Source organism: Aquarana catesbeiana, linkage group LG10, assembly GCF_042186555.1.
Source record: "Aquarana catesbeiana isolate 2022-GZ linkage group LG10, ASM4218655v1, whole genome shotgun sequence".
Classification (NCBI taxonomy): Eukaryota; Metazoa; Chordata; class Amphibia; order Anura; family Ranidae; genus Aquarana; species Aquarana catesbeiana.
In genome coordinates this window covers 108836588-108862623 of record NC_133333.1, presented here as the reverse complement: position 1 = coordinate 108862623, position 26036 = coordinate 108836588, and the positions used below count along the sequence as shown (strand labels likewise).

General features: G+C 43.2%; 1 protein-coding gene across 1 annotated transcript in view; it reads right to left on the bottom strand.

Moving 5' to 3' along the window:
* Positions 1-6911: 6911 nt before the first annotated feature.
* HOATZ (HOATZ cilia and flagella associated protein) overlaps positions 6912-26036 on the bottom strand; it is a 120913-nt gene continuing 101788 nt past the window's right edge. The window contains exons 5-6 of the mRNA XM_073602418.1: positions 18149-18201; positions 6912-7165 (exon numbers count right to left, since the gene is read on the bottom strand). Of these exons, the coding sequence (XP_073458519.1) occupies positions 7105-7165; positions 18149-18201 (114 nt within the window). The 3' untranslated portion in view covers positions 6912-7104. The remainder of the gene's footprint in view (positions 7166-18148; positions 18202-26036) is intronic.

The following is a 26036-nucleotide window of genomic DNA, read 5'->3' as shown; positions in this document are numbered from 1 at the left end:
TGGTCTCTGAGGGCTGCGTTGTGACTTATATAGGCGGAGACCCCGCCCCCATATGATGTCACAGTCCTTGGGCATGCTGGGACTGTGACGTTTTAGGGGGCGTGGTCGACCACTAAAGTTTTCAATCACTATTGGTGGAATTATTTACACTAAGGACTGGTGGTATCCGAAGTCACTTTTAAAGTCACGGACTTTATCTTTTTTGTCACTTTTTATTTTGTTTGCATAAAGTTTTTAATACATTTTTTGATTATTCAAATTATCACATATATATATTGTGTTGACATTTGGGTTCAGAATTTAATATAACACGTTGATTATATCACATCATTTGAGATATTTGGAATCTTTAGCGCGGTTCTTTTAAATTGCTAAACAATGGTGAGAGCCATTATCCACAAATGGAGAAAACTTGGAACAGTGGTCAACCTTTTCAGAAGTGGCCAGTTTACCAAAATTACTCCAAGAGCACAAGGATGACTCATCCAGGAGGTCATAAAATAACCCAGAACAACATCTAAAGAACTGCAGGCTTCACTTGCCTCAGTTAAGGTCAGTGCTTATGATTCAACAATAAGAACAAGACTGGGCAAAAGTGGCATCCATGGGAGAGTTCCAAGGCCAAAGCCACTACTGACCAAAAAGGCTCGTCTCACATTTGCCAAAAAACATCTTCATTATCTCCAGGACTTTTGGGTAAATATTCTGTGGACTGATGAGACAAAACTTGAACTTTTTGAAAGGTGTGCATCCTGTTACATATGGCGTAAAATTAACACAGCATTTCATAAAAAAAAAAATCATACCATCAGTCGAACATGTTGGCGGTAGTGTGATGGACCTGGACGACTTGCTGTGGAACCATGAATTCTGCTCTCTATCAGAAAATCCTGAAGGAGAATGTCCAGCCACCAGTTTGTGACCTCAAGCTTAAGCACACTTGGGTTATGCAGCAGGACAATGATCTGAAACACACTAGCAAGTCACCTTTGAATGGCTCAAAAAACAAAACAAAATTAAGGTTTTGAAGTGGCCTAGTCAAACTCCGGATTTAAATCCGATTGAGATGCTGTGCCATGACCTTAAACATGCCGTTCATGCTTGAAAACCCTCCAATGTGGCTGAATTAAAACAATTCTGCAAAGAAGAGCAGGCCAAAATTCCTCCACAGCGATGTGAAAGCCTCACTGACCATTAATTCATGATAGCAATTGTTCCCGCCAAGGGTGGCACAACTAGATTTTATGTTTAGTGGGGAATTACTTTTTCACATAGTGCCAACCAGTTTTGGACCGCTTTTTCCCTTAACAAATGGAAGCATTATTTAAAAACTGCAATTTGTATTTACTAGGGTTATTTTTGTGTAATAAAAAAAATATACAATAAGGAAGGGGGCAAATACTTTTTCACAACGCTATATATATATATATATATATATATTTTAACAAAGTTTCCAGAAGCTCAACAGTAATTCCTCAAACTGTCACCTGATGAGGGATTTTACTGTGATTGAGAAAACCACTATTCCTGAGATTGGTAGTGGCAACCAAGCGAGTCATCTTCCTCCAATTGGTGGGTGGGGCTAGCAGGACTGTAATTGGCATTAGCAGTGGCCAATCAGTCTTCCTCCTCCTCCTGGAAACGGGGACTGCCCCCTAGCAGAACTGCACCCAATCTCTTCCCCATCACAAAAGCTGATGATCGCAGCTACAGCAAAGTTAGAGAACCAAACAATGTTTCCCATCTCTTACAATGTGTGGGGGCAGAGTGCCTTCCACTCAGTGCAGGTGCGGTGTGGGGAATTCTGAGACTGGAATGCATTAGTGCGGCAGAAGCTGTGTCTCACTGACACTTCCCTGCACTGCTCTGCTGATGGGGAGGGAGTCGTGTGTCGGCAAAAGAGGCCTCACGTGCCGCTTGTGGCACACGTGCCGAGGGTTGCCTACCCTTGGGCTAGACAATAAGAGGGGCCCAAAATCTAAGGAGCACCTTTGGGCTTTAAAGGAGCATAAATTATGCATCTATTTTCCTGACTACATGTCACATTTATTGAGTCCCTTTTGTACCAGGCCAGGAAAAACACCTGCAAAATTACCCCATTTTGGAAAGCAAATACCCCAAGGTATTTTCTGGAAGGTATAGTTTTTTGAAATTTTTTTTTTGCCACAAGTTTTTGAAAAATGCAGGAAAGAAAAGGAAATGTATTTTTTACACAACGTTGTCAATTAATAAGATATTTCCAACACACATCATCGGCATATTTAGAATTACATCCCAAAACACATTCTGCTACTTCTACGTATGGGGATAACACATATGTGAGACTTTCACAGCCTAGCCACATAGAGATGCCCAAAATCCAAAGAGCACCTTCAGCCATTCTAGGGGCTTAAATGATCTAAGTTCCTGAATACCTAGCTGTCAAAATGAGGGATCGGCGGGTGCGGGGGCCAGTGCATTTGTACAGGTTTACATGTTACACCCTGAAAATGGGCGTAACATGTAAGAAATGGTGAACTTATCCTTTAATGTCTCACAATACACCCTTCACCTGGTTACCCTACCCATCAGAGCATTACATACAGTATATCACACTCACGCTGGATTAATTGAACCATGGCCAAGTTCAAACCTCCCCACTCCCCCACTGGTTTGTTTTCAGGCACACTCCCCTGCTAATCAGACCAGCGATACCTGTTTTACTACACAGTTCCCTATGGAGAGAACTGTGCTCCAGCAGGATTTGCACTTGCAGCAAACTGGGACCACCTGGTCCAAGAGGTCCCGGGTGCAGTTTGAATAAAGTATACGTGAACCCTCAGCTTGTAAGACAGCCCAATCAGTTTAACATAGCAATGAAAGGCCAAATATTTGCTTATATGTATAAAAATATAAATACCTTATTTTTCCCCCTTTTTTAGAAGTTATCACATACCCTCTGTTCTCAGCTGCATAACGAGCTCAGAGCTACTGTAGGGGAGGAGAAACAGCAGCACACTGATCTTCCCAGTGAATGGCTGCGTGTGTGTGCATGTGAGGGGGGGGGGGGCTGGGTGTCAGCACAAGTCTATTCAATAGAGGAGAGCAGGCTGAGTTCCCAGCACAGCTAGAAAAGTGACCACACTGTGCTCTCATACCTAGTGTGGTTGGTTTTTTAATATGAAAGCAGAGGGACTGACAGGATCACTAGGTATTTCACACAAAAGAAACAATACAAAGAGTAAATTATACTTTTTCATATAAGTACATGGTACAGCGGGTACATATCAGGAATATGAAATGTTGGGTTAACATATTCTTTAACTGGTCCTGGACGCTGTTCGGAGCACTCACACTACACAAACAAACTGGCCCAAGGGGCTGAACCGTGCCAGGGACTGGTTAAAAACGCTGGTGTGAGTGCACCTTTAGTCTTCCGTGTTGATTGCAATGATGGGGTATGTGTAACTTCAACAGGTTTCTTGAGTCAGTTGAAGGGCTTCATCAGAAAACTGTGAAAGAGGTGAGCTGAATATCATTAATGAATTGTGATTGACCACATCCACTTTCCCCACAACCTCCAGGGGAAATAAAAGTGAAAGATAAAAAGAGGAGAGGGAGGTCTTCTCTCTTGTGGTTGGATGATAGATGACAGATGAACTACCCATACTTCCGTGCAGTGGGAGATCTTAACATATGGAACTTAGAACAAAGAAATAGGGCTATTTGATGGACAGTTGTAAGGTCTTTCAACTCTATAGACACAATTTAACAGGAGGGTAAAACAAATACATCAGTAGGAGGGTTACAGGCTTTTCTGGCCTAAAAAATATTTATGTCTGTGTACAGGGCGGTAATATTTTAGCCAAGCAAACTTGGACAGGGTTATCAGCTGGAACTAGAATAAGGTGAAACCTCCAAAAAAAATAGCATTCACCCATAGTCAAGATTCTGGATGCCATAGATAAAGATCTATGTACTAATCAAAGAATCAAACAAATTTATTGCCAGGTCCCAATGGCAGTTAAGACCCCCCCCCCCCCCCCCTGACTTTTATCTTCTATGACTATCACTGACAGTTCAGCTCACCTTTTAAACAGTTATTAACCAAGCGGGTCAACTGACATGAGAAACGCATGGACTTTACCTGGATCTGGCCAAAGGGTGACAACACTGCTTTGTGCAGAATAAATAGCATCCTTATAAAAAGACATGGAAAAATAACTGATCTACCCGGCAGGATCAATTGGTAAAAAAAAAAGTTAAATGAGGACTCGGAAAAACAGGAACTGCTATGTTAATGCTAAAAACTGACTGCACTATATATGTTGATATCCAATTAAATATGTTGGCAAGACTTGTATTCCCAGTCCCAGAGGTGCCTTCACATACATTTAAGAATAAGGGGCAAATACAAATATTACATAGGTAATCCTGCACAAATATTATAATTTTTTAGACTGAACATTTAGAATCTTACATAAGCCCAATCATTATCTTTTCTTTTTAAAGTAGAATGGTGAAATACGAGTATGTATCAAAAGCCCAAAAAAGTAGACTTGAATTTCATATAAAAAAGGTATTTTATTTTAGAAATAATACATCAACACATTTCAAGGATGTTGCACCCCCTCCATCAGGCTTAAAAATAACAAATTAGGACATCTAAATAAGAAACAGAATTGTTAACATGACACTAAACAATATCCTTATTCTCTAAAATAATTTATACCCATCCACCAGTTATCTTTGTTTTTTTTATTAAATAGCTTTAAATAGTTTTTGCCTGTGTTTTTCTGCCTCCTTGTAATGTCCTCTATGAGCTCCGAAAACCTCTCCTTTGCTCTCTTACTTGTTTGGAACAAGCAATGTTTGTTGTGGTCATGTGCACTGTTCTAAAGCACACTACAAATCCCATAGCCCATCTTAGGGGTGAGCAAGAGAGGGTGACTATGTTCCTACATACAGTGGGGCCGTGGGAAAGGACTACAGCCACATAGCCTCCCTCTAACAGGAAGCTGGATCGCAAAAAAAAAAAAAAAAAGAGAGAAGGAATTTGGAGATTTGAAAGGGGCTGATAGCAATAGAAGGTCCTTTTTTTAATTTAGAAACACATACTTGAATTGTTTTAATTAGAGTTTCCTGTCACTTTACAGCTAAAAAGTTTAGTGAAAAAAAAAGATTTTTTTGCAGTCACTTACCTATAATTAAGTATGCCCAACATTGTGCAGTCTGTTGCTTTGTAGAAATCTTCTCTGCAGGGTGCCTGGTCCTCTTTCTGGCACTGAAGTTCCAGCACGGTAGGGTTAATAGGTTCAGGTCTTCAGGCTGAACTGAAAACAAGGTGGTCTGATTTGGACTTGCACCCTTCTCCGCTCTCCATCTAAAAGGCAATGCATTGTTTGCACATAATGTAATAAATTCTCTGAATTGGGGAGAATTGGATGAATGACAAGAATCTCTTTCCCATTCAAAGATTGTGCTACATTCAGTGCACAATGCATGGTCTTTTCCCAATGGATGAAAGAGGAAAAGGGGGTGGGTCCCCATGGAAACATCTTGAATGCAGTTCAAGCCAAAGACCCAAAAGGTATTAACCCCTGCCAGAAGTTTAGCGCCAGAAAGAGGACCCCCTGCAGAGAGGATCTGTACTTCAAATAGCAGCCTTACGATGTGGGACGTACTTCATTACAGGTAAGTGATGGGACTGCAGCTATAGGGAAAAAAATAATTTTTGACTTAACTTCAGCTTTAAACAAGTACTGTAACAAGAGTAAACTTGTTCCACACATTGTAGAGGCAGTTCAGAAAATCTCAGCAGATTGAAATAAATAGTACTTTTCAATAACTTAAAATTAGAAAAACCTTGTGTACACACATGGAAGTATCAGCCTAAGGAAGCTCTGGGTGGTGGGAAATGACTGGATCTAAATGTCAGGTGAAAACACCATGCAAGATAAAGTGATTCTGAACAAACAATTAAGGTCCGAGTTGAGCTCACATCAGGTGATACATGAAAATACAGGATACTCATTGGCTTGGTTCCACTATATAATTGGTTTTGATGTGGAAAAGTAGAGCAGCCTGCCAACAAGTCCCAAACAGAAGAAAAATTACTCAGGCCCATTAGGAACTTGTGCTGGTTTAATGCAACTACCCTGAGAACACTGGACACATTATGATTCTTCAGTGTCATGCACAGCTGGATGGTGTGAAAAATGTATACAAGTTCATACATGCCTCTAAAATCTGAAGGGTTATTCTTGTAAAATTAAGATGCATGAAAACAATAAAAAACAATAAAAAGAGCAGAAGGCACCACCATCTAAGTGTAGTATTTATTGAGACCAGTAATAAAAGGGTTAAAATGCACTCACAAAAGTAGAGTTGAAAAGGCACATCGACCAGTCCTCTGGACACTCACAGAGTTTGGCAGGAAGGTGGCTGGGTGTTGCAGAGTAACGCCAGGAAGTGGCTGTAGCGCTATGGCAGAAGTCATATGGTTTGACAAAGGGGCTGTCCCGATGCTCTAAAACATATTACCACACCCACTGCCTTTGACAACATCATGTCCTACATCACTTTCGGTTCCAGTTCCGGCAGCTGTATGGTTTCTGGCTGCTGTTTCATTCCTTATCTTGTTCATGCCTGGCGTTGCTTCCCAGCCGGACTCTGCCATGACACTACAGCAGCTTCTTGGTGTTACTCTGCAACACCCGGCCGCATTCCTGCCAAACTCCTTTCTACTCTCTCTCTACTTTTGTGAGTGCATTTCATCCTTTTTATTATTGCTAATAAATATTGCTCCTAATAAATGCTACAGTAGGACTTAATGATCTGGACTTCTAATAAAGGCATTAGTGACTTTTTAGTTCACCTAGGTTTTTTCCTTTCTCTCTTTTGTGCTATTGAATCTTTTTTTTCTCTTTTATGTGAAAATAATGCAGCTTTGTTCATCAGAAAATGGGTGGCATGGCTAAAGTAAAAATCACCTGAACCCAAATTCTACTATTTGATTATGTGTGTACAGTTAATGTGATCCACAGTAACGAATAAGGAAACTCATAGTAACATTCAGAAGGATCTGAAGAAGTTAAGAAGTCTTCCACTTGTAGAAGGTTCTGGTTAGCTAAGTTGTTTGACAGCCTGTATGTCTTCCAGAACATCTGTGTCAGGTGTGGAAACCCTAGGAAAAAGATCATATACAACATTAGAATACAAAAATCCAACAATAGTATTGCTCTAGCCGAAAGTTTTTTTGTTTTCTTTGCTGGACTTCAACAGCTGTATTTACTCTAAAATCCATAAAGGAGCATGTGTGTTAGTCTGTTGGTGTTTGCAACAATACAAAATGCATCGCTCGCTGCAGATGCTTTTAATTTGCCAGGATTGTCATCCTTTGCTAAAACCACTTACAGACCACACACATACAGACTGTACATAAAGAGGAAAATTTCTCCTGCTTTGAAGAATGCAGATCATACTTTACTTGCTATGTGTTTGCTCCGGATAATTGATCCAGAAGGTTCGATGGCAAAAAAAACAAGCACATCCCATTAGACCATGGCGGACTGCTTTTCATAGAGCGGTGCTTAACTGGATCTATGAATACCAAGCCAGAACTGTGAGTCTAGCATTTGGCTCGTGGTATGGCCCTGTTCACTTGAACATTTCATGGTCAATAGTGGTACTGCCAGCTGTACGTGGCAGGGGGATAATTTTTGCAGTGCGTGAAGCAAAGCTTTGCAGCATGTCTACAACCATGTCTGGCTGCCTTTGCAGCTTTGGGGGGGGGGTTTTGGTCATAGTTGGGGATAAGTATATTGTAGCTCAGTTTCATCTTTACTGCACCTCTCACCAAAAGTGTAAATTATTGCCTGAGTTATAATAGTTACCAAGACAAATAGTGGGGTTAATCCTTCTAGAAGGAGCACATAGAGCAACAAAAACATGACAAAGGGTCCACCCTTACCTACTGTATCCCAGACTTTATACACACTTTAAATGCCTCACTTCATAGGGTGCTATTGGTCTCCTGTCCACCTGGGTTTCCTTTCACCCATCACTCAGTGATTGGGACCACAAGAAACATTACATTGATCATGTGGCACATGATCTTATATATCTGCATTATGTGATTTTTGTTCTTAATTTTCTGATTTTTTTTCTGGAGTTGCACTTTAAGTTAATATTCACACAGTATGACCAGACGTTTGATCTTAGAATAAAGATGTAGATAATGAATCATGCCTTGAAGTCAGTTACTGTTGTTATTATATGATGTTAACATTATCCAAAACACCTGCAACAGTGGCTCTGTTGGTAAACCCTTGTCTCAGCGCTGATTAAATTGCTGGGAAATCAATATAGATGTCTTGTAGTGCTTTCTTAACCACAGTCCGGGCTGCAGCAAGAGACTGCAGCAAAAGATGTAAACCTCAGACACTTCATAATGCTAATTAAATAACTGCACCAAAATGTATTAAAACAAACTTGCTTAGTGAGCGGCTAGTTAAAAAAAATGATGAAATTAGCCAAATGAGAAGAGCGATCAGAAAAATGTATAAATAAACTAACTGAATAGTCAGTTTTTTTTTAATGCATATTAAGCCAACTAAATATGCACTGCATTTCTTATAGGACATAAACCCCTATTAGGAGAGCTTCTAAACATATAGTAATATGTAAACTGAACTTGGTCACTGAATGCTGATCCAATGCAACCCTGACTGCAACACCATCCAAAAGCTGCAGCAAGAAATGTGCAGTATGTTGGTTTTCAGCCAGGACTGGATGCACCTTTAGGCACAGTGGGCATATGTATACAGATATACATAAATACAGGCAGCTGACAGGCTGGGAGAGGCATTTATGACAGCGGGGCAGCATGTATAGGGAGGGGGATAGTGCAAAAAAGTAATGGGAGCAGTATGTACAGGAGAAAAGAGGGTCAGTATATAGAGAGAGGCAGTGTGAGAGGGCAGGACCAGTGTGTGCAGGGGGTGAATTTAAAGGGGTTGTAAACACTCATGTTTTTTCACTTTAATGCATCCTATGCATTAAAAACTCCTGGCAGTGACCGGCCCCCCAGCCCCCCCCCCATTTTACTTACCTGAGCCCCATAATTCCCACGCCGGAGATGCGCTGTCCCTCTCTGCACAAGGTCCCGGCTCTTGATTGGATAGATTGATAGCAGCACAGCCATTGGCTCCCACTGCTGTCAATCAAATCCAATGACGTGGGGCGGGGCCGAGTTCGGCAATCGTGTCTATGGACGCAAATGCTGGACTAGGGAGTGCGCCCACAAGGTAGCCCCCCCGGGAGAGCGCTTCTCCTAGGGGGTTATCTGAAGTGAGGAGCCGCGAGAGCCGCCAAGGGACCCCAGAAGTTGAGGATTGGGGCCACAGTGTGCAAAACGAGCTGAACAGTGGAGGTAAGTATGACATGTTTTTTATTTAAAAAAAAAAAAAAAAGCGAGCCTTTACAATCACGTTAACCACTTGCCACCTGCCATATAGCAAAATGATGGCGGAGAAGTGGTTGCGATATCCTGACCGGATGTCCTATGACGTTTTCAGGATATCAAGCTGCTGCGTGCATCGCGGTGACCATTGTTGTGGCGTGTCAGCACACCGCAACTCCGATCTAGGTAAAGAGTCTCTGACCAATCATAGCTGATCACGATATAAACAGGAAGACTCACCTCGTCTGACATACGCGAGTAGAGGAGAGCCGATTGGCTGCTCCCCTGACAGGGGGGTCTGTGCTGATTGTTTATCAGCGCAGCCCCCCTTCGGATGCCCACCAGGACTACCAGGATGCCACCAGGACCACCAGGGACTGCCACCACACTGGACCACCAGGTATGCCACCCTAGACTACCAGGGAAATGCCAATCAGTGACCAGGCAGCTGCCAATCAGTGCCCAGGCAGTTGCCAACCAGTGCCAATGAAAAATGCCATCCAGTGCCACCAGTGATGCCTATCAGTGAAATCTATCAGTGCCAGCCATCAGTGCCCATCAATGCCCATCAGTGCCGCCTATCAGTGCCCAGCTGTGCCTATCAGTGCAGCCTTTCAGTGCCCATCACTTTCGCCTATCAGTGCCCACCAGTGCCACCTATGAGTGCCCATCAGTGCCGCCTATCAATGCCCATCAGTACCACCTATCAGTGCCCATCAGTACCACATCATCACTGCCACCTCATTGGTGCTACCTCATCAGGGCCGCCTTATCAGTGCAGCTTATCGGTGCCCATCAGTGAAGGAGAAAACTTACGTATATACAAAATTTTATAACAAAAACAAAGAAAAACATATTTTTTTCCCAAAATATTGGTCTTTTTTTATTCATTTAGCAAAAAATAAAAACCGCAGAGGTGATCAAATACCACCAAAAGAATGCTCTATTTGTGGGAACAAAATGATAAAAATTCTGTTTGGGTACAGTGTAGCATGACTGCGCAATTGTCATTTAAACAGCAACAGCGCTGAAAGCTGAAAATTAGCCTGGACAGGAAGGTACGAAAGTGCCCTGTATTGAAGTGATTAATTTGAGATAACTCCAGACTAAAAAGCCTACCCATGCTGCAGGTTGCCATATTTTTGTTCTTCAAAACTTTTTATATTGTTTAGATATTTGTGTTGATTAGTCTTTTATTAATGCCATGTTTTCTTATTTTTAAAATCGATTTAATTGAAAAGTACTAATATACTACTGTGCCAAAATGTTAGGCAGGTGTAAAAAAATGCTGTAAATTAAGAATGCTTTCAGAAATAGGAGTATTAATAGTTTATTTTTATCAATTAACAAAATGGAAAGTAAATGAACAGAAGAAAAATCCAAACAAAATCAATATTCGGTGTGACCACCCTTTGCCTTTAAAACAGCATCAATTCTTCTAGGTACCCTTGGACACAGTTTTTTTTTAAGAAACTCGGCAGGTAAGTTGTTCCAAACATCTTGGAGAACTAACCACAGATCTTCTGTGGATGTAGGTTGCCTGAAGTCCTTTTGCCTCTTCATGTAATCCAAGACAGACTTGATGATGTCGAGATCAGGGCTCTGTGGGGGCAAAACCATAACTTCCAGGATTCCTTGTTCTTTCTTTACTCTGAAGATGGTTCTTAATGACATTGGCTGTATGTTTGGGGCATTGTCCTGCTGCAGAATAAATTCGGGGCCAATCACATGCCGCCATAATGGTACGGCATGATGGATAAGTATCTGCCTGTATTTCTTAGTATTGAGGACACCATTGATCCTGAGCAAATCTCCAACTCCATTTGCAGAAATGCAGCCCCAAACTTGCAAGGAACCTCCGCCATGCTTCACTGTTGCCTGCCGACACTCATTATTGTACCGCTCTCCAGCCCTTGGGTGAACAAACTGCCTCCTGCTACAGGCAAATATTTAAAATTTTGACTCATCAGTTGAGAACACCTGCTGCCATTTTTCTGCACCCCAGTTTCTTAGCCTTGTTTCCATGTTGGAATGCCGACCTTTTGACTTCAATTCTTCAATGAAGACCACTTCTGGCCAGACTTCTTCGGACAGTAGATGGTAGTAGTGTACTTGGGTTCCACTGGTTTCTGCCAGTTCTGTGCTTATGGCACTGCTGGACATCTTCTGATGTCAAAGGGAACTAAGCATGATGAGTCTTTCATCTGTTGCATTAAGTTTCCTTGGCCAACAACTGCATCTTTGGTCCTCAACATTGCCTGTTTCTTTGTGCTTCTTCAAAAGAGTTTGAACAGCACACCTTGAAATCCCAGTCTGCTTTGAAATCTTGCTTGGGAGAGACCTTGCTGATGCAGTATAACTACCTTGTGTATTGTTGCTGTGCTCAGTCTTGCCATGATGTATGTATGACCTGTGACATGAAACAATCTTCCACCACCTCACCTTAGTAGCAGAGTTTGGCTATTCTTCACCCAATTTTAAGCCTCCTACACAGCTGTTTCTGTTTCAGTTAATGACTGTTTCAACCTACATATGAAATTGATGATCTTTAGTAGGGATGAGCCGAACACCCCCCGGTTCAGTTCGCACCAGAACCTGCGAACGGACCGAAAATTCGCACGAACATTAGAACCCCATTGACGTCTATGGGACTCGAACGTTCGAAATCAAAAGTGCTCATTTTAAAGGCTAATTTGCATGGTATTGTCCTAAAAATGGTTTGGGGACCCGGGTCCTACTGCAGGGGACTTGTATCGATGCAAAAAAAACTTTTAAAAACGGTCGTTTTTTCGGGAGCAGTGATTTTAATGATGCTTAAAGTAAAAAAAAAAAAGTGAAATAGTCCTTTAAATATAGTACCTGGGGTGTGTCTATAGTATGCCTGTAAAGTGGCACGTGTTTCCCGTGTTTAGAACAGTCCCTGCACAAAATGTCATTTTTAAAGGAAAAAATCTCATTTAAAATTGCTTGCGGGATTAATGTAATGTCGGTTCCTGGCAATATGGATGAAAATCAGTGAGACAAACGGCATGGGTATCCCCCAGACCACTACCAGGCCCTTTGGGTCTTGTATGGATATTAAGGGGAACCCCGCACCCAAATTAAAATAAGGAAAGGTGTGGGGCCACTAGGCCCTATATACTCTGAACAGCAGTATACAGGTGGTGCAAACAAGACAGGGACTGTAGGTTTGTTGTTAAGTAGAATCTGTTTGTAATTTTTAACGGGTACATTTTTAACGTGTTTAGCTCCAGCCAAAAAATCTTTTTTAAGCTTTTTGGAAAACATAGGGAAGGGTTATCACCCCTGTGACATTTGTTTTGCTGTCTTTCCTCCTCTTCAGAAGATTTCACCTCACTTTTTGTCCCAATGACAAATGTTTTTTGAAAATTTGGGTTTTTTTGTGGAACAAGGATTGGAAAGCATCAGTGGAAAGGAGAAATGTTTTTCCCATATTAACTCTTACAGGAGAGAATTTCCCTTCCTAGGGGTAGATTTCATCTCACTTCCTGTTGTCTCCTTCCGTTTGCAAGTAGGAGTCGTTTGTAAGTTAGATGTTTGAAAGTAGGGGCCTGCCCTATATACTCAGCAGAAATTTGGGCCTTAGGTGTTGTTGTGGCCACAACACTGTAAGCCCTCACAGGGCCCTGCTGTGAAATATTAGATCAAGAATTGTAATTACATGCCCCTGTTGAACAAGGGCAGAAAAATTGGGCCTTTGGTGGTGGTGGTGCCACAACACTTTAAGTCCTCACTCGCTCTTGGTGGGTGCAGAAATGGGCCCTGCTGTGAAATATTAGATCAAGAATTGTAATTACATGCCCCTGTTGAACAGGGGCTGAAAAATTAGGCCTTAGGCACTGGTGCTGGTGCCACAACACTGCAACCCCTCACAGATACTCTAGTTGGAATGCAGAAATGAGCCCTGCTGCAAAGTATTGCATCAAAAATTGTAATTACAGGCCCCTGTTAAACAGGGGCTGAAAAATTTGGCCTTAGGCACTGGTGCTGGTGCCACAACACTGCAACCTCTCACAGATACTCTAGTTGGAATGCAGAAATGAGCCCTGCTGCAAAGTATTGCATCAAAAATTGTAATTACATGCCCCTGTTAAACAGGGGCTGAAAAATTGGGCCTTAGGCACTGGTGCTGGTGCCACAACACTGCAACCCCTCACAGATACTCTAGTTGTAACGCAGAAACGAGCCCTGCTGCAAAGTATTGCATCAAAAATTGTAATTACACGCCCCTGTTAAACAGGGGCTGAAAAATAGGGCCTTAGGCACTGGTGGTGGCGCCCAGAACCAAAAATGTTCTTACAAGCTATCAGCGTGATGATTGAGGAGGAAGAGGATAATTACTCAGGGATAGTCACTCAGCAACAGCATAGCCAGTCTTTGAAGGGATCTGAGATTTCAAAAAAAATTATTCGGTTACATCAGCATCAGGTGCTTGGTAGCTGGTGGTGATCCAAGACTGATTCATTTTTATGAAGGTCAGTCGATCGACCGAGTCGGTGGACAGACGCACCCTGTGATCGGTTACAAAGCCTCCAGCAGCACTGAATGTGCGTTCCGAAAGAACGCTGGATGCAGGACAGGCCAGTAGCTCAATTGCATACTGTGCAAGCTCTGGCCAGTGATCCATCCTCAAGACCCAGTAACCCAGAGGATTTTCGGTGGGAAAGGTGTCCAAGTCAGATCTTGCCCCTAGGTATTCCTGCACTGCATATATATATATATATATATATATATATATATATATATATATATATATATACTGATACTGCAGCTAGCAAAATCAACTGCCTGCCTGTAGTATGAGAACACCACCAACCTTCTACAGGTAGCTTTAGCTGAACACTGTGCAGAGCTCGCAAAAAACTAACTTGTAGCTTTTTTAGCTGCCTGCGGTAGTGATAGGATCAGGAAAACACCACCAACCTTCTACAGGTAGCTTTAGCTGAACACTGTGCAGAGCTCGCAAAAAAATAACTTGTAGGTTTAGCTGGACACTGTGAGGAGGATGCACAGCACTAACTTGTAGGTTTAGCTGAACACTGTGAGGTGGACGCACCACACTAACTTGTAGGTTTAGCTGAACACTGTGAGCAGGACGCACCCCACTAACTTGTAGGTTTAGCTGAACACTGTGAGGTGGACGTACCCCACTAACTTGTAGTCTTAGCTGAACACTGTGAGCAGGACGCACTGCACTAACTGTAAATAGTCTAGCTGCCTGACTGTGGTACTAATAGGATCAAAACTACACCAGCAATTTTCTTCAGGTAGCTGTAAATACTGTAGCAAGACAAGCCCACCTGTCAGTAAGAAGATAACAGGAACGGATCTAGCTGAACACTGTGAGCAGGACGCACTGCACTAACTTGTAGCTTTAGATGAACACTGTGCAGAGGTCTCACTACGCTAACTTGTAGGTTTAGCTGAACACTGTGAGGAGGACGCACAGCACTAACTTGTAGTTTTAGCTGAACACTGTGAGCAGGACGCACCGCACTAACTTCTAGGTTTAGCTGAACACTGTGAGGTGGACCCACCGCACTAACTTGTAGTTTTAGCTGAACACTGTGAGCAGGACGCACCGCACTAACTTGTAGGTTTAGCTGAACACTGTGAGGTGGATGCACCACACTAACTTGTAGGTTTAGCTAAACACTGTGAGCAGGACGCACCCCACTAACTTGTAGGTTTAGCTGAACACTGTGAGCAGGACGCACTCCCACTAACTTGTAGTTTTAGCTCAACACTGTGAGCAGGACGCACTGCACTAACTGTAAATAGTCTAGCTGCCTGACTGTGGTACTTATAGGATCAAAAGAACACCAGCAATTTTCTTCAGGTAGCTGTAAATACTGTAACAAGACAAGCCTGCCTGTCAGTAAGAAGATAACAGGAACGGATCTAGCTAAACTGAATACAGTGTATATATATATATATGCAACACCTGGGATGCATATATATACACAATACACTGTAAGTGCAGCTAACTGACTGACTGTTCTGCCTAATCTATCTAACTCAAATCAAATGACACTGTCTGTCTCTCTGTCTCTATCTATGAACGCCGGAACACACACTACACAGGGCCACCGTGCAGGCGGCCTTATATAGTGTGGGGCGTATGATAAATCCCCTGAGCCATAATTGGCCAAAGCCTCCTTGGCTTTGGCCAATTACGGCTCTCTGTTCAGACGGCGCTGTGATTGGCCAAGCATGCGAGTCATAGTGCATGCTTGGCCAATCATCAGCCAGCAATGCACTGCGATGCCGCAGTGAATTATGGGCCGTGACGCGCCACGCGAATTTGGCGCGAACGGCCCATATCGTTCGCAATTCGGCGAACGGGCGAACAGACGATGTTCGCGTCGAACATGTGTTCGACGCGAACACGAAGCTCATCCCTAATCTTTAGTACCTGCTGGGTATAATTGGTTAATCATATACCTGACTCTAATCTTATAAAATATCTGACTTTGTGCAAATGTACAAAGTATGCACGTGTAAGAATTGATGCTGGTTTAAAGCCAAAGGGTAGTCACACCAAATATTGATTTGATTTAGAGTTTTCTTCTGTTTGCTCACTATGCATTTTATATAAATTCCAGAGTCTCTGGAACCCCTTACCCCGATTTTGTCTGATTTATCTCACATTCTGTTAGCTTTTAGACGATTCCTGGAAACCCTCCTCTTCAGAGAAGCCTATCCTATCCACACCTAACAACTGTATTTTCATTTTCTCCATCTGATCATTCCTCACAGTTATTACCTTTTTCTTCCACTCGACCCTCCCTTCTAGATTGTAAGCTCTAATGAGCAGGGCCCTCTGATCGCTCCTGTATTGAATTGTATTGTAACTGTACTGTCTGCCCTCATGTTGTAAAGCGCTGCCCAAACTATTGGCGCTATATAATTCCTGTATAATAATATACATTTTAAATTTTTTTTTAATTACTTTACAGCATTTATTAACACCTAAAGCTTTTGCACAGTACTGTCTATGTTTAATTCTATCAACTATTTATACTTTAATTCTTGAGAGAAGGTGCATAAATTGAGACAGGCTGGGAGAGGCCCCAGTGCATTACTTTGCCCAGGGGCCCATGATGCTATTAGAATAGTGCTGGGACTAGGGATGGAGTCCATAAACCTGGGTTACCATGGACAAGTTGGTTTGGAGCTTAGACAAGACTTCCTTTTCCTTAGTTGCCAAATGCAGAGGTGCCGGACAGAAAAAGAAAAATACATGCTGCTTGAGGGGGAAGGGATTAAATGACCCTCTCCTTTGCGCTGCATGGGCAAAGGAAAGGTTCACTTTAAATTTACCTTAAAACTAAATCTGTAACACCTAAAACACTAAAAAAAAAAAAAAAAATCTTAGGGCTCATTCACATTGGCACAGTTCAGCATGAAGAAAGCATTGGTTTATACAGCTGGACGGTGTCAGTGTTTTTCTTTCCTTTTATTATTTTTACAATTTAACCTTTACATTTTTATTACAATTCTTTCCTTTTTTTCTCTTTTTTTTCTCAGCCCTGTTGAGGGTGGCTTTCGTGAGATATCAAGGGTCTAAACAGACCCCTGACATCTCTCTTTTGAAACAAGGAAAGGGACTGAGGACACAAACTCCCCAGTCCCTTTCTTTGCAGCCTCAGCCGCACTAAAGATGAATGAACTGGAGATAGAGGCTCCTCTCCATTCATAAACTGAAGCATCGTAAACACAGTGATTACTGACTCTGTGTATTCAGAAAAGGAAGGAGCCAGTAAATGAGGACCCAGAGAGCTGGAGGAGCACACGGAGGACCCAGGGAGCCAAAGGAGGACATGTAAAGCCGGAGGAGGACACAGGGGACAGTTGGGGGTGATTGGTGCAGTGGTGGGGGCAGTTATAAGCACCAACTCCCTGTATAATTTTCAATAAAGCAGCTGACAGCCGCGGGAGGGAGAGGAGGAGAAGCGGCTGTCAGCTGCTTTATTGAAAGCTATACAGGGAGATTGGTGTTTGTAACTGTCCCCACTACCGCACCGATCATCTGTGAGGCTGCCCAGTCCCCCCTGCTACGCTGAGGACGCTAGGCCCGGTACAACAGTGCCAGCTGTACTGGCCTATCAGCGGCCCTGCCGGGAGGTATCAGATTAAGTATCGGAGCATTTGCACAAGTACTCGTGCAAATATTCAGTATCGGCACCGATACCGATGCAGTGCAACCCTAGCATAAATACATAAGGGGTCCATATAGTGAACTTGATGTTGAGTTATTCACATTGAGGTAATCACAGAGGACAAGGGGGCATGCTTTGCAGTTACAGGAAAATAGATTTAATCTCCAAATACTGAAAGGATTCTTCACAGTAAGAGCTGTGAAAATTAGGAATAGACTCCCTCAAGAGCTGGTTCTGGACAGCTCAGTAGATTGTCGTAAAAAGGCCTGGATTCTTTCCTAAATGTACATACCATAACTGGATAAAACTCATAGGTAAAGTTGATCCAGGGAATATCCGATTGCCTCTTGGGGGATCAGGAAGGAATTTTTCCCCCCACTGGTGCAAATTGGATCATGCTTTATTGTTTTTTTTTGCCTTCCTCTGGATCAACTGTGGGTAAAGGATTGTGTATATGGAGGTTTTATATTTGTGTGTGTGTGTTTGTTCAACCAGATTAACTATGTAACTATATGTAACTTACCTTGGCTCATCTTCTGCAATTACTGGTCTATGGCCAAGAGATACAAGTTCTTTCTAAAATACAGAGCAATGTATGCATTAGAGCAGTTGGTATACTGAAAATTTCACAGCAAAAGATTGGATAACAAATCAAAATAAAGGAGAACTGTGTAAAAAACAAACATTTATACTCACCTCCATGCTGCAACATCAGGCTGATTCTGCACCTGTCTCCCACTGGCTTTAAGTTCAAAAACTGATAGATCACACGACTGCTGATCACTCATTTCTTGGTTTCCCTGGAGCAGAGAGTTGTGACTGTCAGTCACCGCTCTTCACTCTGCCCCTCCAGTGCTCACTGGAGTGCCGGGATGGAGAGGGGACAAGCGCAGCTAGTTTAGGCTCTCAGCCACACCCTGAGAGCTGAAGCCAGCTGTAAATCAGGGCTCCATCCGGAGCTTGGAGCGGCTATGGGACACTTTAGCCTGCTGTTGGCTGTCTGGGTCACAGGATATAAAACGTAAGTGCACTCCTGTGACTCAGAAGAGAAGAATGGCCACAAAAATTTGCAGCTAACAGGGTTTTTAGATCAATGAAATGGCACAATGTCAAGAAAATAACTTTTTTAATTGTCAATTTTTGTATGATGGTAATAGAAAAGATAGACAGGGTTATATCCCCAATTTGCTTGTTGCACAACATTTAGATCTTTGCAGATAACACAGATATTTGTGGTTTAAGTTATTGCTGTTGATCCTAAATTTGAATGGTGATATGGGAAGCAGGCTCAGGCCACTCAAAACACAGGTGACACCATGCTTGAACTGTAGCTGTCAGTGTCAGATCACATTTTTAAAACTGCAAGCATCAATAGTTCATCTCATGACTAAGCGCCACTAACGGTGCGAAACGCGCCAGTTACCATCTGTACCTGTGCCTCTGTTGGTGTATGGACTAAGTTTTATCAATACAGGCATTCATTATATCGGAGTGCGGCTGTCCTACTTGATGTCTCTTGTTATCATCTTTAATGAGCCAGTACCCTCCATCTCCTGAAACACAAGGATGGTGTGAACACGGGGCCATCACCTGGAGCGGTAATCCTTTTGTACTTGTGCTGTGTGATTTGGCCTCCAGTAACACCTGTAATACCTGGCTGATCCTGCCTGGCTATGCCCTCCCCCCTGTAAACTGACCACGATAATCAGGGCTGCTGAGCCCTGACACTGTAGTCAGTTTACGTTCCTCTGTCATACGCAGTCTGCTATCTGCAGCTCTCCTCTCTGCTTCTGTGTCCTTCTCCCCCCTCCCCTCTCTCCCTGTCAGCTCTGTGTGTGAGCCGCCCCTCCTGGATGTCATGTGTATATAGCTATATACACATGACATCCAGGCACTTGAAAGAAGACAATAATATTCCCCAAAAAAGGCCCCTGATGTCCAGCTGCACATGTGTCTGAGTCTGACAGTCTTCTGGATAAATCAGGCACAGGCAGGCATCATGCATTGGCATAGGAACTATGAACCTGGAACAGGGAGTCAGCGTGAGGCTGTGCGGAACGGAGGGGCGGGCAGCAAGGTCTCAGAGAGACTGAGAGAAGATAAGAGAGTGTCTGGGGTCTGCAGCGCCAGGCCAGCACTTATCTTCAATGGCGCCGCTCATCTCCTCATCTCCAAATCCACCGCACGCACATACCGGAAGTGACAAAAATAGCACCGCCCACTGTCGTCTCCTCCGGTCCCAGTCGACACCACCCCCACAGTGATGAAAAAAGCAACGCCCACTGTCCTCTCCTCTGATCCCCGCCGCGCCAATCCTAGCCAGTTACAATAGGCACACTGACAAATCACAGTAGAGTGGGGGTGTTTGTGGGCGCATTGCGTGCACCCCTACCACACCCTAAACACGGGCAAATCAGCTTCCCAGCCTGCAATCAGCTGATTGCAGGCTGGGAAGCTTTCCATAGACCGCCACGTGTCTGGCGCTTGGTCACTTTTAAAGTGACAATTTTTATTATTTTTTTTTAACAGCTCGGGGGGCGGCGACCGTGCGCCCCCTATGGACGGGCCACCACTATTCACTGGCGAGCTCCAAGACACTACCAAAATGCTTTTAGACATAAAATGATCCAAACTATTAAAGACAACTCCATTATGAGAGCATTTTGATATTTTAAAGCAGACAGGAAAACAAGCAGACTGTGCAGTCTGAAATGCATTTATTTGTCTTGAATTTGATATTCTACTGGATCTATTGTACTTAGAGTGCTTACTGTAAGCCTGTGTGTCCAAAAGATGAAGCTCCAATCTACTGACAGTAATTATAAAGGGCCAAGCCAACAAAGGATCCTCAGGGAGGGGGAACAAAAACCCTACAATTATTTTAACACTTAAAATCAGAAGTAAGCATCTAAAACTACTCTTTTATACACAGAAATTAAATATTTTCTAGTTATAAAAATTTGCTGTGCAAGCCATGGATCTATATTATGCGGTTGATTTACTAAAGTAAAATAGTCTGTACATTTAGCAAGTGAAGTTGCGCTCATTCTTCTCCAGAGCTAAGTGAATGTAGTAAAGCTCTGATGATAGCCATCATCCAATCATGTGCAAGCAAAAATGCTGCTTTTAAAATTTCCTTGACTGACTGGGTATTCTTTACAAAATGAGGCTTCGCCACATTCACGAAGCACTGAGGAAAATGAGTGCAACTGCAGGCTTTAGTAAATCAACCCTATGAGGGACCGCCTGGCACCCCATCTGGGCGCTTTCTCCAAACAATACCTCCTGCCCTTCAGACCCTTCCAGCAGACCGAGAGGTAATACCAGTCCTTTACCCCAAGCATCAAACACAGACAGGATGTTAAGGTAAAAACCAAAGGAATGGCTCTTCATTAAAACTCAGACATCTACTTTATACCCCCAGGAGGACTTTCCCCTCTAGGGCAGAGCTGTGTCTTGGCCTAGGCCGACAAGGCCCAGGCCTAGGGCGGCACTTTGCAAGGGGGGGGAGCCCCCCGCAAAAAAAAGCCCCCCCCCCCCCCCTCCTCCCGAGTCAGTGCATTCTCTGCCATGGTTGCTAGCTGCAGTGTTCGGAGAGTGTCTGTCTCTCTCATGGAGCACAGAGTATGACAGTTCCCCCTCCTCCCCTCAGCATAGTCAGGAGAGCAGAGAGAAAGAGCTGGTCTGCTTCTCCAGGTGCACATAGAGAACCACATCAGGGCCAGTCTGATTATGGCTTCAGCAGGCAGACCCAGCTACATAGTGTATATCTTGGGGGGGTGAGAGCAAAATACCAATCCTCACAATCTATCTTTCCAAATGTCATGCTGCAGCTTTCTGACTTTCTCCTATCCACTGTTATTTGAAATAGGACTCTGGTAATTAACCCTCTGTGTCCTTGGTGCTAGGGGAGGACTGTGCTTTTCTACTCCACTACAATTAACACATGTACACTGCTGCTTACCTAAATGGTTAACTCTTTACAGCTCAATATCTGCAGGCTGGTGGTATGAATGGGATTTAACACCTTAATGTCTGCTTGCATATGTGGTTACCTTTCATGCTACCTGTATGGCTAATGTTGCCTTCTGACATATGAAGAGAAGTGTCATTTCTCATTATAGATCAGTCTGGATTTTAGTGTCCATCCTGCTGACTACATTTAAGACTGACCGACATTTCTTTTTCTTTTGTGTCTTTTTAACTACACATGTCTCTAGTCAAAGTGAACAGCATAGTTTGCTAAAAAGGCCAATGATTTTTCCCCACCTCCAATCTCTGTTGTAAAATAACAAGTATAGGCGCAATCACTCAGAATTCCCATAAGATCAAATCTGTGTTTTGCTGATGGATCAATATCTAAGTCAAATAGTGAAAAATAGAAAGTGATAGTCCATATAGCAGACACAGGCTGGTAGTCTATGTAGTGCTGCTGGTGGGGAGATAAAAACGTCCAAAGGAAGCAAGCAGGGCTGCCATCATAGTAGGAGAGAAACCATATTCCTGGGGCTGCAAAACAACAAGTAGAGAGGCGCCTCTGGGTGCAGTCCTTTTTATATAAAAATACTTTAATGAAATATAGATAAACTCACATTGTTGCAGATAAAAACGAGCATGGTAACAGAAGTCATGGATGGCGCTCCCAGTCCTGTGCCATGGACAGTCTGTGTTATGGATGTAATTAATGCTCTTCCGGGTGTTGTAGAGCCGGCTTCGAACGACTTTGAATAATTATTGATGATGTCACCCCTCTGCAGCCAGCTGTCTCTCCTGTTTCAAGCCTCGTTCTGAGGCCGCTCTTCCGTCGTTCGAAGCCGGCTCTACAACACCCGGAAGAGCATTGATTACATCCATAACACAGACTGTCCATGGCACAGGGCTGGGAGCGCCATCCATGACTTCTGTTACCATGCTCGTTTTTATCTGCAACAATGTGAGTTTATCTATATTTCATTAAAGTATTTTTATATAAAAACGACTGCACTCAGAGGCGCCTCTCTACTTGTTGTTTTCCAATCTCTGTTGTGCCTGCCCCATCAGCTGCATCCCCCCCTGATACACACAGATACACTTCCTGTATGTTAAGGTGTGCAGGACAGGTGGCAAAGTTGAGTACATACACACTAGAGGCTGGAAAATTGGTAAGACCCCTTTCACACTACGGCCGCGTTAGTGCTAAAGCATCACTCATTTTGGAGGCGCTTTAGTGCTGTTTAAGTGGCACTTTTTGGCCGCTAGCTTTCAGGCACTTCGGAAGAGCTGCCCATTAATTTCAATGGGCAGGGCATTTTGGGAGCGGTGTGTAGCACTCCCAAACCGCCCCAAAAGATGCTGCTAGCAGGACTTTTCCTAACGTCCCGCAAGCGCACCGCCCGTGTGTGAAAAGCCACAATGAAATGAATGGGAGGCGGTTTTCAGGCGTTATATAGAGGCGATTTCTAGCGCTAAAATGAAAAAGGAAAAAAAGAGTAGATATGGCGCCGTTCCAGACCTGATGGATTCAGGTGTGTGCTGCTCCCTTGAATGGAAGGAAGGTATTTAAGGTGGGGAAGAGAAATGATGTAGGTAGTTCCTTTTAAATGGATGTCTTCTAGCCTAAAACAAATGCACAGTAAAAACTGTGCTCATTAATGTGAAACCAAATTATAAACTCCTGAGTGTGAATGGGTGTCAAGCTGTATACCTGACCCAATATAAAAGTGCAATGTGTAAGACAAACCAACTTGTTTTATATATATAATAAATAAATAAGTATAAATATAAAATAAATCAAAAATAAAGTGCAATAATTCCTAATCGTTACTATGCATGTACAATGACCATATATACAATATATACAAAGTAGAATCAATAGTGCAAAAGTAAAGTGCTGGTGTGAATAAACAGGTGAACATCTGACTGATATATGCAATTGGGTTATAAGGTGCTATTGTGCCGGTGAAGGGATCCGTTTAGACTCTGGTGGGCTTTTCAATGAATAAACACTCAGGGCGTGCCTTATTCGTGCTCCTATAGTGACTGCACTCACCAGATCCTTCACCCCCTCTTGGGGTCTCACACATCCACAGTATATGCCACTGTGTAGCAATGCAGGATAACTCCGTCCTTAGTGTTGACTAGGAGGAGGTTCCATTATGAAAAGAGAAAGAGGGAGCCCAAATAGCGTAATACTGTATGAAAACTTGTTTATTGGTGCAAACGCTTAAAAAAGGTACTCACATTCGGTAAGGATAAAAAAAGCATATATTGCTGACACAAGCCTCTGTAACAGGAAGTGATGCAAGGACGTATGCTGACTCCACCCTACGCGTTTCATCACTCTGACGTCATCTGGAGCGTGCATAGTGCCTGCTACAGTTCCTATTTGTAATGATTTGGTGTTTTGCATAACGTATTGGTAATAGAGGCTATTTCTAGCGCTAAAATGCCTGAAAACCGCCTCAGTGTGAAAGGGGTCTAATTTTAAACACCACCTTCTCCCTAGACAAATACACTAATGCCCCCCTCTACTGCTGATTGAAAGAGACTGCCACTCCTCTTAAAAGCAATCTACACACAGATTTAATTTCAGAGGCAATTGACAGGCAGTGAGGAGGCGATATGCTGCCTTCTCACCACCTGTATTAAAACCCTAAAAGCTGCAGCACAGACCCTTTTAATTGAATGGGTTGCATCTAGTAGTAGTGGGTTGTAATTCTTTAAAGTAGGTGCATAAATTATAGCAGGCTTGTAGGGGCCTCAGTGCATTACTTTGCCCAGGGTCCCATGATGCTATTAAGATGGCCCTGGGTGTTTGGGTGGGAAGTTTAAAGCCCAGCAGCCAGAAGAAGAAAGCTGCCAATAGCAAATGCCTTTCCATCCATCCACTGTGTGCCTAAGAAGTTTATTAGGAAAAAGCTGAGAGGCAAAACTGTGTGTAAACCTATGCCGTGCATCTGCCTAATGCTCCGCCTAGCCTCCTCATATCACAACTTCCTCCCGACCCAGGCTCTGTGTTGATAGGAGAGAGGAGGACGATGCAATTGGAGACCCTTATTGGGCACTGGTGAGGCTGCATTGATGGGCACTGATCGGGCTGCATTGGTGGGCACTGGTGAGGCTGCATTGATGGGCACTGATGAGGCTGTACTTGGTACCCACTTTTAATATACAGAGAGGAAGAGGTGAAGCCTAAAGAGGAAGGGGTGTGGTTTACAGATGACAGGGCAGGTCTTAAACAGGAAGAGGTGTGGCATTGCCATGAAGGGGTGGGTCATATTTAAACTAGGGGGTGCATGAGCTTAGTAAGGCCTAAGGCAGCACAACACCTAAATACACCACTGTCTAGGGGATATTAGCATGACAATGCAAACTTCAAACAGCAATCCAATTTACAGCTAACAATGAACAGTGATCTTAATTTAACCACTTCAGCCCCGGAAGAATTTACCTCCTTAACGACCAGGCCATTTTTTGCGATACAGCACTGCGTTATTTTAGCTGACAATTGCGTGGTTGTGCGACGCTGTACCCAAATAAAATTGATGTCTTTTTTCCCACAAATAGAGCCTTCTTTTGGTGGTATTTAATCACTTCTGCGTTTTTTATTTTTTGCGCTATAAACAAAAAAAGATCGTCAATTTTGAAAAAAAAAAAAACAATATTTTTAATTTTCTGATATAAAACATACCCAATATTTTTTTTTAAAAAAATTGAATTTCTTCATCAGTTTAGGCCAATTTGTATTCTGCTACATTTTTTTGGTAACCCCCCCCCCATAAGCGTATATTGATTGGTTTGCGCAAAAGTTATAGCGTCTACAAAATAGGGGATAGATTTATGGCATTTTCATTATTTATTATTTTTTTTTACTAGTAATGGCGGTGATCTGCGATTTTTAGCAGGACTGCGACATTGCAGCGGACAGATCGGACACCTAACTGACACTTTTGACACTTTTTTGGGAACCAGTGACATTATTACAGTGATCAGTGCTAAAGTATGCACTGACATTGTACTAATGGCACTGGCAGGGAAGGGGTTAACATCAGGGGCGATCAAGGGGTTAAATGTGTTCCCTTAGTGTGTTTACTAACTGTATGGGGGGGTGGGCTGCCTGGGACAACACACAGAGCCGTCTTCCTGCATAGCAGAAAGACAGGATCTCTGTGTCATTCCCTGACAGAACTGAGATCTTGTTTACTTTGGCAGATCCCCGTTCTGTCTCTGCGGGGAATGAGTCCGCCGGACACGCTGATTGCCACCCCCGCTGGTCAATTGGCGCACGCGTTCACAGAAAGGTGTGGACAAGCCCAACGTACACCTATAGTGATTCCAGCACCCGAGCCAACCTGCCGCAGTATAACTTCGGCGGCTGGTCGGCCAGCGGTTAACAGTAAGCTCATTGACAACTAGTCACCTGGACAAGCCTA